At 40.0% G+C, this 13681-nt stretch overlaps 2 protein-coding genes across 2 annotated transcripts; both read right to left on the bottom strand.

The window, feature by feature from the left end:
• Positions 1-1360: 1360 nt before the first annotated feature.
• On the bottom strand, positions 1361-6836 carry chrdl2 (chordin-like 2). Its single transcript, XM_058087644.1, has 11 exons — positions 6696-6836; positions 6362-6474; positions 6199-6292; positions 5985-6127; positions 4326-4419; positions 4115-4176; positions 3851-4019; positions 2559-2747; positions 2284-2457; positions 2102-2194; positions 1361-2029 (listed from the first exon to the last, which is right to left on the bottom strand). The coding sequence occupies exons 1-11, from the start codon at positions 6760-6762 to the stop codon at positions 1902-1904; spliced, it is 1326 nt and encodes a 441-aa protein (XP_057943627.1). The 5' UTR covers positions 6763-6836; the 3' UTR covers positions 1361-1901.
• A 606-nt stretch (positions 6837-7442) lies between these two features.
• spag7 (sperm associated antigen 7) lies at positions 7443-11423 on the bottom strand. The gene is made up of 7 exons (XM_058086896.1): positions 11279-11423; positions 9969-10036; positions 9805-9893; positions 9645-9729; positions 9469-9558; positions 8980-9136; positions 7443-8882 (listed from the first exon to the last, which is right to left on the bottom strand). Exons 1-7 carry the CDS (start codon positions 11361-11363, stop codon positions 8722-8724), a joined length of 735 nt encoding a protein of 244 aa, XP_057942879.1. The 5' UTR covers positions 11364-11423; the 3' UTR covers positions 7443-8721.
• Between the last annotated feature and the right edge of the window lie 2258 nt (positions 11424-13681).

The raw sequence follows: 13681 nt of genomic DNA, 5'->3' as shown, positions 1-13681 counted from the left end.
GTGTTAGCGAGTCTTTCAAACCCCTTTATAGTGTATTTTCATGGTTATGGATTCCAAATATTTACAGAAAATAAAATGTAGGACTAAAATTTATGGTGTAAATCAGGAGGTCTGCGCTCAGAGTGCTTTTCTCGTTTGTCAAATGCATCCAGTGTTGTCTGTCGCACTTTGAAAACCCCCAATCAAGCCCAAACCCCAGAATGATAAATTATCTGATTAAGGGGTGTGTCCCAAGATTTTTGTCCATTCTTTCCAAGTGCCCTCCACGTCTCACTCAGGGTGGAGTAAAAGGTAAACTGCAAGAGTGTATGATTTATAGCTAGTGACTGCCTCCAGCTGTTCCAAGCAGCAGAGCCAAGAGCAAGCATGCAGAGCTCAACTGGCCCGTGTGACATGTTCAAACCTTCTAACATAATGATGGCCTTCTCCATCACACAGAAGCGACTCCCTGTCAACCAAGAAAGACGGGTCAGGTTTTCCGCAGCTTACGCCAACATTTTTGTGTGAGTAATGAAAGCATCCAAATCGAAAATATGCCTGTAGTGTGACAGACACAGCAACCTGGTGTTCATACTGTGATTACACACTAGGATTAGGATTACAATGTGGGAGGGGAAGAGGCACACGAGGAGTTCACTGCAGAAGCAATATTATTCCGGAAGGGTCTCATTGCGTCCTCACATATAACTTGACACCTGTTGAGGAACACAAAATATTGTTTGAACAAAAATACTTATGTACAAAAATGTACTATGTAACTAATAGCTTTTAGTTTGTATTGCAGATTTGGGGGATATTAGAGCCACGATGACGGGAATAAAAAGCTATACTACTTGAATATACTAAATTCCAAGAATGAAGAAAAATATGACAAAAATGTATAATATTGTGACAAAAAGGCTTGATTTTACTAAAATAAAGTAAAAATAATAAAAAAAAGTCACAATAAATAAATACATTTATCTACTACTACAAAAAAAGTCAAACATTTTACAATAAAGTAGAAATATGCAGGAAAATGTCCCAATGGACAGGATGGTATTGTCCCAACAAGAATAAAGTTGTAATATATAAATATTTGTACAAAAATAAACATTGTGAGAAAAAGTCAAAATGAGTAATAATAAATGAGTAAATAGTACAAGAAAAAACAGCATTCCAATTAATTTTTAATAAAATCTAAATAAACATCTTAAAAAAAAATCTAAAAAACTAGATTTTATGGGTAAAAAATGTGAGAAAAATATTATGCCAGGAATTAATATATACATATATTAATATATATATAATTATTGTGACAATTAAGTTATGATATTACAAGAAAAAAGCAGCAATATTACTCAAACTAATAATAGGACCAAAAAGTAATAATAACAGGAATAAAGTCAAATTAAGGACTTAATATTCAAAGAATAATGCAATAAAAATGAAAAGGCAGACAAAAGACAATACAATATTTAACAGTTCCACCATCTGTTATATTTTTGTCGATGCCAAATAAACTGCTAACCATCTCGAAAGCGAGAAACACATCTGTCCTTTTGTAGCCTCAACAAGCCTACCAGTACGACAGATGTACTTTACAAAATGAACACAATACTGTACTTTATCAGTTGAGTTTAAATGTGCTGAATGTATTTTCATTTAGGCCTCTTTACCACTTTTACGCTTTTGCTGGCCTATAAGAAAAACACGAGGCATAACAGTACTACTTCACTCATAAAACCCATAGGCTACGTCCACATTTTTTATCCAAATTGTCTACATGGAGTCAATTCTACTAAAAACACATGAAAAATATTTATATTTACAATAAATATGAATATGAGGCACATTTGTACATAAAAACACATGTTCATGCAGTTGGAATAATATGTTCCCAGAATGAGTCCCAAAGCAAGTTATGGAGAACACAAGCCTTCCACCTGCTTGGGATTTAGGAAGGTCACCATCTCCCTAATGCCTTCTTCACAAACGGCCTGAGCTTGATCCAGTTTTCCTGCTCCTTCTTTGAATTTCCCCCACGTCTCTGCAAAATAAGAATAATTCAACCACCCTTGTATGTTCCGCATTTAGAATCATGCCTAAAAATGTACAAAACCTTGGTCAACTGTTGTCAGTAAAGTGTAATTCTCTGGATGATCCATGATATCTTTCCTTTCGACATCCCCAATTTCCATCAACTGTAAAACACCTGCATAAATAAATACATGATAGTCATATTACTTCTTTACAGAGCAACTACTAACCTGCAATTCATTCCAATTCAAATATCTATTGTACCGTCTACCGTCGTCCATACGTGCACCTCCACTTCAGCAGTGCTTGCTCTTTCAACAGCGAGGATCCGAACTGTGCTGGGGGAGTCCACTCTCAAAGCGGATTCCACTTTGTACACCAAAAGTTTGTTTTTGTAGCCCGAATAACACTGAGTGTGGTTACTTGCAGCTTTACGCTCTACAGGGAAACAAACACAACATGGAGGATTTATTTATTTATTTATTTATTTATTTATTTATTTATTTTTTACAACAAAAGTAAATGAAATTCCGACCTACCTGGACACGCCTTGCAGCACTTTCCAGGTGACTTGACCGGATGTTGGCATGGATACTGACTGGGACACGTGATGCGTTTACACTCCTGTAGGCCGTCACTACAAGAGCACATGATGCATTCCAGGACCTTCCCCAAAACTGGGTGCCAGGTGTCTCCATGCGAGTATGTCTTGCCATTGTACAAACATGCTGATGACAGAGATGGAACAAAGGGGTGTCTGAGAGGATCTCCAAACCTCTAGTGTCAGATATGCTGACCCTGTGACCCGGACCCGGAAAAGCCGAGGAAAATGGATGGATGTAGGATTCCTTATTTATAAATCAAATATTTTTGTAGTTAGAACATAGTAAGTATTTTTTTAAACATCATTCGAGCCCTCTAGACATGAACTAATAGTCACCTTTACACTTGTATTACCCAATAGAGTAGACATGACAAGAATAAATATGTCCCACAAATTCTACCTAGCAACAAGTGACCAGGCAGACATGTAACTGACCAGGAAAACATTCTGGTGATTTACATTAGAGCTTGATATTGTTTTTTTAAATTTGATTAACTTGGGGTTTTTTTAATGCATTATTTTGGATGCATGTTGCATATTATTTAAATGGGACCTATTATGCTCATTTTTTGACCCTTTGTATTGAGTTGTGGTCTCCTATAGAGCAGCTACACACAATAACCCACACAGAAAAGATTTTCCAGAATCTGTACCTATTCCTGCCAAAATGGTCTGTTATAATATATTCCACCCACGGCCCGCCTCCAGGCATGCCCACTCCGCTGTGATTGGTCACACCCCCAAAGTGCTTCCTAACTAAAAACCAAATAAGGATGTCCACCCCTCTGTGACATCACAAAGGTACAGTTTTACCACGCCTTTTCAAACCGAGCGTTTTGAGCCATCCCAAATTTCTTTCAGGGCTCTCTTCCAAATGCTCAAACCTCATTATCTGAAACTTTGGCATCGTTTAACCCAAGAATACAACATTCTAACTACATTTATAGGTCAGAAATGTTAAAAAGCATAATAGGTGCCCTTTAATAAACTGTGAATTTGTACATGAATACAGTGTGTATAAATAGTTTGCTATTCAATGGGCATGGTCATTTTCTCATTGGGATTTCGAGTATGAATAACTGCTCCAAACATTCTACCTAGCAACAGACAAATGCAGATGCCAAGCTAGATTTGATTACATTAATTGAGTTGTTTTTTTCTTCTAAATGAATGATTTAAGAAGAGAAACTCCAATGTTTTAATTATGAAAAGGCTACTTTGACAAACCTTTATGGTGTTGCCTCTGCAATAAAATCTTCACAGTGGTCTCAGAAGCCCCTCTCAGATTAAGTTTACTGAGGCTCAGGCGCCTGGGAGAAGTTCTGACCCCGGTCTGGAGGGCACGGTCGGAACGAGGCTCGTGCTGCTCCGCAGAACACTGGTCCAGTGAATGCCTCTTTTAGGAATACACATAAAAAGCATGAGATGCATAACGTTGTTGATTGATTTAGAAGCTGTACATATTTTAGATGTATGCATGAGATGACATACAACGCCTCGGTTGAGCTGCTGGTTTGCATCCTCAGCTGATGAAGACCCACTGACCCCGGCGTCTAAAAGACAATGGGTTGGTAATAAGTCCAGTTTAACCTCTTTAAACCTAAAATTGATTCATGTCCACGTGGCACTGACCAAGACATTCCTGTCCAAATATTCCACGTCTTTTTTTGTTGCTGTTGTCAGCTGGAAGACGTTGGCCTACCTTTACATAGCAAGCAGCAGGTGTCTGGAGCCGTGACGGGAGAGGCGCAACTGATTGGTTGGCACGTTTTCACAACGCAGAAGACGTTTCCATTCTGAAGAGGCAACAACAGGTCAGTAGTTTCCTTTTAGATTTTTAACATTATTACAAACGTTTTTTTATACCACAATTTGATGGAGGTTGAGAGTTCCTCTCTGATTTGCTTATTCTAAACTTAAATGTTTTCAAACCAAGTGGGGGAAGAAAGACATTCATTCATTTTCTACCGCTTGTCCTCACAAGGGTCGCGGGGGTGCTGGAGCCTATCCCAGCTGTCTTCAGGCAAGAGGCGGGGTACACCCTGGACTGGTCGCCAGCCAATCACAGGGCACATATAGACAAACAACCATTCACACTCACATTCATACCTATGGACAATTTGGAGTCTCCAATTAACCTAGCATGTTTTTGGAATGTGGGAGGAAACCGGAGTACCCGGAGAAAACCCACGCATGCACGGGGAGAACATGCAAACTCCACACAGAGATAGCCGAGGGTGGGATTGAACTCGTGTCTCTGCGCGCTAACCACTCGACCGTGATGAAGCCTGGAAGAAAGACAAATAAGTAAAAAACTTACCACTTCCACATGGTATGAGTGGAGAACCAGTCTCCATACGGTGGAAAGGTAATGTAATCTAACATCATGTCTCATAATACTACTGATTCCTAGTGACCAGAATATTAAGTTTTACCTGGCATTCAATAATACCTTTGTGGCCCCTACTTTAGTCACGCTGAAACAATAAAAACACAATAATATAAAATGCATAGAATGGTCCAAAATGAGGAATATAGTTTTCAGGGTAACTCAGTGGTCTAGTTGAACCACTGAATGATGGCTGAATATAGTCACTATAAACGTTGATCTACCAAACAGTACCATTGTAGTCAAGCCTTGTATTGGTATTGTCATGGTCCAGGGCTGCATGAGTGCGGCTGTTACTGGGGAGCTGCGGTTCATCGAAGGGAAACTGAGGGAATTCTAACATGTACTGTGACATTTCCTTGGGAAACGGGGGCTGCATGGCAGTTTTCCAACATACGGAGCCCAAACACACCTCCAAGATGACTAGTGCCTTGCTGAGGAAGGTGAAGGTGATGGAGAGGCCAAGTATATCTGAACATAACTGAGCACGAGTGGAGTATCCTCACCCAGAAGGAAGGTGAAGAAGCGCTAACATCCACTAATGATCATCATGAAGTGAAAGAGGATTCCCGCAACCAGAGGTGATTTTAGAATCAGCATAGTGCCACTGGTCCAAAAGTCCAAAGTTTATGTATCAGCCCTCCAGGGTCCCTAATCGGGCTTGGGCCCCATGTAGTTGCCAAGCAGCACTCCTACCAGTAACACCAGTGCAGGGCTGGTGAAATCCATGACCAAGAGGATCAAGTCAGAGCTAGTTAACATTAGTGCTCATACTAAATATTCACACTTTGGACAAAACGGCTGCCATTTTGAGTGGATAGTAAATCCATACTGCTATAGGAGCTGCACTCAGGCTACTCTAAAGTGTATCCAATGTTCATTTCTACAGTATTGTCCATTGAGAAGACATACTGTAATGATATGAGGACACTATAGAATAAATAAAAATGAGGTGAATTAGGTGTCACTCACAGAGCACGAGCACATGGCACACTGGTTGCTGGGCTTTGCAGGAAGGTTGTGTTTGGTGAAGGTATCTCCAGGTTGATAAATAGTTCCATTATATCTGCACACCTTCACTGGAGCTCTCAATCCTGCAGGTTTCTTCAGTTCATCTGAGATAGAAGAACATGTGTTAATGGGGGCACAACAAGCATGCCTTTTGCATGGTGAAGGAGGGGTCGACCTGTGCATTTCGGACAGCACTGTTGAGGATCAGCTACTGGCTTGTCACATGGTAGAGGAGGACATTTAATTTTGCTGCATTTCACACGGCCCACCTATGAACACAAGGTATCTATTTTTATATATCTATGTGTATGATGATAAGAGTTGAACCAGAGCTGTACCTCTGTGCAGGAGCAACGCATGCAGAGCATCAGTCCAAAGGGCTCCAGAAAAGGGTGCCAACTGTCTCCGGGGTTGAATCTCTCGTCTTTAAAGGTGCATGTCACCCCAGAGCCTGGGTGATACAAATGACAACAAAATATGATCTAATGATAGAAGAATTAAGTCAAAGCCACAGGAAATGTACACAAGAGAAAAGAGAAGTTTAAAAAAAAAGCTTCTCCACTAAACCACAGCGAGATCATCTTCTTTTCTCCCCTCGTTTGGATGAATTTCCTTGTCCCAAAATAATGCTCCACACGTCTGAAGAAGACCGACTGAAGGCTCCCTCTTTACCTTTGCGGCCTCTTTGGTGAGCGGCTGTACACCAAACGAGCATGAAGGACACCAACAAGGACTTCATTGTTCCTCAACATGTGCTTGATCCCGTCCTCGAAAGCACAATAAAATAGTCTGGTGAGTGTTTGTGGAAGAATCAAAGCGCACGACACGGTGAGGAAACTTTTCCTGCTTGGTTGATCTCTGGCGCCGCCTGCAGGACACATAACGTTATGACATGACGATGAGCTGACGTACCGCTATTTACATGGAACATTATTTTGGGATTATAGTTCTCAGGACGTTTTGTATGCATTTTGGGTGATTAACCACTTGTTTTTTGTAGTGTATGTAAAATAAAGTACTGTAATTCATCATATAATAAACGCCCCCAAATTCTACAATGTAAATATAAAATTATTACACATGCCTGTAATATTGTGGCACTCCAAAAATTGAATAATTCACATTTAAACTATATTTAAAAATCATTAAAAGTACTGGATCTCAAACGTTTTGACTGACAGTCAGAAAAAAATATAAATACAAATATATTTCATTATACTGGAAAAAAATATAAATACAAATATATTTCATTATACTGGATTGAAAATTTAATTTGCATTACACAGCATCATACCAAGCCATTTCTAATATTATGACCCATATAGCTGAATAATATCAGCTCTACACCGCTATAATAAAAATATTGCATAAAAGGCAAATTATTGGTAACGTACAGGTAACATATAGAAAGAAACAACATATTGTCCTCCATTTTAATTACACATGGGATAAAACAGCACAGACATTTAAATATCCCCAACAAACCTTTCTTTGAGAGAATAGCAAACAAACAAAAAACAATAAAATTCATCCATCCTAGCAATCCATCTCTAGTTGTCGCATGCGTTAGGACATGACATCATGGAAAAACAGTCGCTCATAGACAAGGAAACAAGGGAAAAAATGTCCTTGTTTTTTTTTTTAATTCATAGACTCAAAAGATCACTCCAGATCAAAACGTTAAGACCGGTTGAAAAATTGCACGACGTTACATTTTGCACTGTTGGATCTTTGGGGGGTTCTTAGTAGAGCTTCAAAATACAAAAATAAGAAACGGGAGTGAGAGGAGTAACCAATTTAGTGCAAACAAGCATTAAAGTGAAATAGGCTGTTCATCAGCTAATCAGTAGTTTAAGACCACAGCCTTGAAAAACTGTGGATCCAATGTCATTTTCTGTCAGATACTGTCAAGCTCTCTTAAAGGCAAAAAAAGCTTTCTCTCTTTAAACACGGTCAGATTGTTGAGCTGCATAAGCAGGTCCTCTTACAGCATGCCATTGGATGCAGTAAGATAAACAGTCATTTTAAAGTTATTCCGGAGAGTTATGGAACAAAAAAAGTGGTAGATGCAGAACAATGTCACTGGCACTGAGACAGAGGATCCGATTGGCTGACCATCAAGCCACAGGACGATACTCTGCCTCAACAAAAAAAGGTCTTCAAAGGCCTCGTATCCGTCAGCGCCACAAAATTGCCAGTTGGGAATTTTCCACCGAGCACCAAATATGGGTCATTGAAAGGTGGAACAAAGTTCTACTATGAAAATGTAGCCATGATGGTCTTGATGGCTTCCAACGTTACTGGTATAACAGGAAGATTTTTTTCCATCAATGGAACCCATCAGGTTGTGCATGGCCGTCAACATTTTATTCCCATTATATGGGTTTTGGGGGGATTTTTGAGCGATGGCCTTAAATTACTGATCAGCCAATGCACAGTCCATTTCATTTTAATGCTTGTTTGCAAAAAAATTGTTTACTCACTTTATTTTGTACTTACTCCCATTTCTTCTTTTTGAAGCTCAACAAAGCAGACAAACCACGCTCATGGTTGGCCTCACCTTAGGTTTCTTCCCTGTATTGGATCAGGAAATCTGCAAATTCAATGATTTTTACTTAAGAAAATGTTAAAAACAATTGGAATTATACAGAAAATCCATTTATAATACAGTTCAATTGACAAATATTAATATTTTATGTTATTCTTTTTTGATTTTGTATTTTTCATCATGCGTCCCCTGACCACACATCACTGGTGTCCCTGTGTCCTCGTCTTCACTCAGCTTCACTCTCTTCTTTGCCCTGATGGCATTCATGGCTTCTTCTATGGAGCGAGTGTCCCTCTTGTTGGCCACTGGGACTGAATTAAGTAAATGAATGAAAAAGAAAAGGTCATTGAGTGTTGTCAGCTTGATAGGGGTGTGGGGGTGCATCATATGCTAATGGGAAACACTCACCACAACCGTACGCTCGGTTGGCTTCTAGTGTGTGTGCTGCATCTTTGGCTGCTGAGGTGCTGAACAGGTGACTGTACTTGTCTCTGTAGTTGGAGTTGGGACACTCCTCAGACTGGCTCGACTGGCGGGATGCTTCTTCTTCCAACGCCGCCTGCTCCTATGAAGTCAATGAAACAAACACCTTTCACTTTTAAAGGCAAAAAATAGCAGTCATGTATATTTAGGATTAAATAGTAAAAGCAGCAGTAGAGGGCGTGCATGCACAGTTTGCAGTGTTTGGCCATGAAAGCAATTAAAAATAATACTAATAATAATAATTAGCTTTCCCTTATTTACAGAGTGGGCATGCAGCAGGCAACGCCAACGCTACAGTCCGACAATTTTGAATCATCACGGCGCGCTTTTCAGTTGGTCCATCAACAAGCAAGATTAATCCATCTGAATTGGTCCCACCATTCATCCATAATATTTTGCAACTCGTGTACGTACTTTCAACCTGCGACGCTGCTCTGCCAACTGCGGATCCCACTCCTCTCCTTTGCGATAAGCCTCCAGCTCCTCATCAGATGGTGCAAACTCCTACAAAAACAGAGTAGAAACTTAGCAGCACACTGCCAACATCAACATATTAGCATGAGTCAACATCTATTGGTCTTTAATCCAACCTTTTTGAACAACATGACGTAACGACTCTCTTCGTCCTCCCCAAAAGAGAAAGAAGTCAGACCTGCCACTTCAGCGACATCATGCCTGTGCAGAAATACAACACAGATGCTAAGTTTCTTCCCTAAAAGACTCCAATAATCCAACTTGATGACGTCTTACAATATACTCCTCTCAATCTTCCCCATGGGGTTGTATCTGCGCTTCTGTTGTGTACTGTCTTGGATGAAATCTGACACCTCTTTCTCCATCTGAAACAGCCAAAGAAACCTTTTAGTATCTCTTTGCAATATCAAAATGCGATATGACCCCCATACGGATCTCACCTTTTTTCTGAACGCAACTTTCTTTTTTTTCTCTTCTTCCTCCATCTTCTTGAATCTCGCTGCTTGCTCTAGCAAGAAGTTTAATGTTAGTATTTGTAAACATGTAAGAAATTACAGATTAGCATTCCCCTTGCCTGTTTGGAGGCAGGAAGGAAAACATACATTTTCACATGGCAACATATTGAGGCAAAATCGTCATGTTCATTTTCATTTATTGTGTGATTAAGTAATTAATTTATCATTCCAGGCCTAGTGCTCACAAGACCGTTTGTTTTTTTTCTGAAGAAAGAGGTTTAAATCTTGCGGGATCCCCTACTGAATTCGGGTCTCTACCAATAACAATACAATTGTTTAACCAGTTTGTTTTAATATGCAACCAGGCTAAAACATCCATCCATCTGGGGTCACAGAACTTTCTTTTTTAGGGCAGATTTGTTTTAGTTTACCAAAGTCAATTTTAATTAAACCATATATGACAAGTACCGCACAGTGATTAGCAGAGTGGTTAGCATCTTGGCCACACAGTCAGGAGATAGGGTTCAAATCTCCTTTTGGACATCTGTGTGGAGTTTGCATGTTCTCCCTGTGTGTGCGTGGGGTTTCCTTGCACATTCCAATAACAAGCATGTTAGGTTAATTGGCAACTCCAAAGTATCCATAGGTATGAATGTGAGTTTGAATGGTTGTTTGTCTATGTGCCCTGTTATTGTCTGGCGACCAGTCCAGGGTGCACCCCGCCTCTCGCCCAAAGTCAACTGGGATAGGCTCCAGCATAACTCTGCGACCTGAATGAAGACCCGCATAGAAGATGGATGGATGAAAGCAGCCTAAGAAGTATAAAATCAACATGACCCAACCATTTGCTTGTGCAGTTCAACAACCCTGACAGTCAAAGTCAGAAAGCCCTTTTGCCTTTGCCATCAGGTCATGACAGTGTGAATGTGTGACAGAAAATGACCTATAAGATCAATTTTTAAATATAGAGCATGGGAGTGCGTACATGTGACGTCACTTGTTTTGTTCCGAAGGACCAATCACAAGACTACCGCAGCACTGAGTGTATAGAAAGCTTTTAACCGGCGTGTATTCAGACAAAGGTATTTAAAAGAGCCTCAGATTCCAACCCATAGTGGCTTTTAACAGGGCGTCATCGTTTGCGTCTGTGCCAAATCTGCACTGTGAAATGGTTGGCTCAATTGACTAATAGAGATAGCCTCGTTTGCCCTTTGAATATTTTTCTCATGTAAGTCGCATATTGTCTACTTTTAAACGCATATTTAGTCGTCCCAAAGGGCAACACATTTTGATACCTCGAGCCTTTCGCCGGCTTTCTTGGTCGCCGACTGTTGGAGGCTTTTCCATCGCGTTTAAAATTGAACCTAGGAGATCCGCCATCTTGACTTACTAGCAAGAACACCGACTGCGCATGCTCTTCTTCTTCCTCTTCTTCGTTGGTTTTATGGCGGTTGGCATCTAATCACTATGGTGCTTTACCGCCCCCCTTCAGTAGTGTCTTTGCTGCATTCAGATAGAAAAACACCTCGATTCTCCCCACAAAGTACACCTTGTTCTTTTAGTGTCTTTTTAGTGTTATTTATTCCATTCACACTCCCCATTAAATTACAGTAAAGTACTAATAATGCATCTTATTACAGTACATCATAATAAATCATAGCAGTCACCAGACACCATGCAAATATGTCCTCTGATTTTCCCATGAAACTGTTGTCCCAAGATTTTCTTTTACCTTGACATCAGACGTAACTAAATATACATTTATTTCCATCTGTCATGGAATTACCCCCCAGCCAAATACTAATGGTCCATGAGTCATTCATGACTTTTCCTCGGATGAGTGGCTTGAAATAAGTTTATCAGTCTGTATATTTTAATAGACATATGAATCATAGATTGAGTCACAGATGAGGAGCAGATTGACATTTTACACCATCACCAGGGGGCATGCTGCACAAGCACATGTACGGCTGCATGCGTCCATGCCTTGTTTTCTTATTGTCTGGTTGACAATTCGTCCTGCGTCATGGCAGCGGCATGTTTTGTATGGTTTGATTGTGGTTTCTCGGCATCAGCAATAACCCATGACCGACTGCTTGTATTCAGATGGGGGCAGAGTAGAGAGGGTGGCCCTATAGCACAGCAGGTCAGACTGTCCTCCAGACTGAATTTAAACCTCTAATATTAACTATTAGAGGGTTTGTTCTTTAAAGTGTGCTGCTATAGAGATGTATGTAAGTACAATACCATACAACTGAGCATTTGTCTCCACATTTCTATGTTAAGAGCGAAAAAAACACATGGTAGGATACTGAAGGCCATGAGCTGCATGTCTCAGACTCCCTTCATGTACAGATACTTTGTCATTGGGATTTGGACAGAGCCTGGCCGACTCCACCCCCGTGATTGAAATGCTTTATAAATGCAGGAGCAGCGTGTCCACAGCAGCGAGTGAAAGCTTATTGGTGCCCCTGAACATGAAGGGACTGAGCTTGGTTCTCCTTGTGCTTCTCCTGATGTTTACAGTCGGGGAGGGTAAGCAACGCATCTCCGCATTTACTTACAGCGTGACGCCAAACCAAGACTCATACATTGTTCTACATTATTGACTTAGTGAAATGACTATAACAAGAATTTAATTGAATTTAAATGATGCAGGCATTGATCATCAACTGCAATACTGGACATGTGGGCATAGAGGACTCTGCAGGCGGTTCTGCTATGCTCAGGAGTACATTGTCCATCATCATGGGTGCCCTCGAAGATACAGGTAGGCATATGTACTTTTTGTCATATACTGTAAAGGAGGGGTTGCGGTGAATAGTTCATCTCAATGATTAATTTTATTGCAAAGGCACTATTAAATATATTAGTTTTATAAATGATTATGTTCACTTCCAGGTGCTGTGCCATACGGTCTTAACATCTACCTGGCATCAGCTGGAGTCTACAACACATCACAATAACCCTTGCTGTGAGATTCCCATCTTTAACCAGCCCTCGTTTGGCATTCTTGGCTTGGAAATAATTGTGTGATTTCTTCTGCCTATCATGATTTTAAAAAACCCCACAAAAAAATAGGTACTGAAACTGAGTGTTACTAATGAAGGTGTGCAAATAAACATGCTCTAAATTGGTTTGTGCTCTTTTATTAGAACTGTCAGCTCTCATAAGATACATACTGTAAATCCACATTTTATTTTGTTATAATAATCACCTTTACAGTGCCGTTCGAATTTCACAACTTCACTCTATCACAGTTGTTCCAAAAATAAATTCATAAATCATGGTGTTTGTGGTTGAATATGGCTTACTATTAGTCAAAAACATGCATATTGAAGCAATTTTGTGTATTTTGTGGCTTAAATTAAGCATTTTCAAGCATAAAAATGGCTAAATGAACTAAAATGCAAATATAAGGCATTCAAAGGCACTGTGACTGTAGTATGCTACACTGGTCATTAAGTGTCAGTTATGTATGTTACTCGAAAGAATGTCCGGTGAGATACACACACACACACAACAGATGGAATTACTTAATAGTGTTTCTCAAGATCAGGGGTGTGAAAACTTTTTCCAGTGAGGGTCACACACTGAAAAATTGCAGGATGTGGATGGACACTTGGATACATTTTGTGCGTTAAAGTAGTTAAAACCAAACCGATGTAAATATATATGCTAAGATACCTGAACAAAAC

This window comes from Doryrhamphus excisus, chromosome 11 (genome assembly GCF_030265055.1).
Source record: "Doryrhamphus excisus isolate RoL2022-K1 chromosome 11, RoL_Dexc_1.0, whole genome shotgun sequence".
NCBI lineage: Eukaryota > Metazoa > Chordata > Actinopteri > Syngnathiformes > Syngnathidae > Doryrhamphus > Doryrhamphus excisus.
Note: the sequence above shows the minus strand (reverse complement) of the source record. Positions and strands in the feature narration are given on the sequence as shown.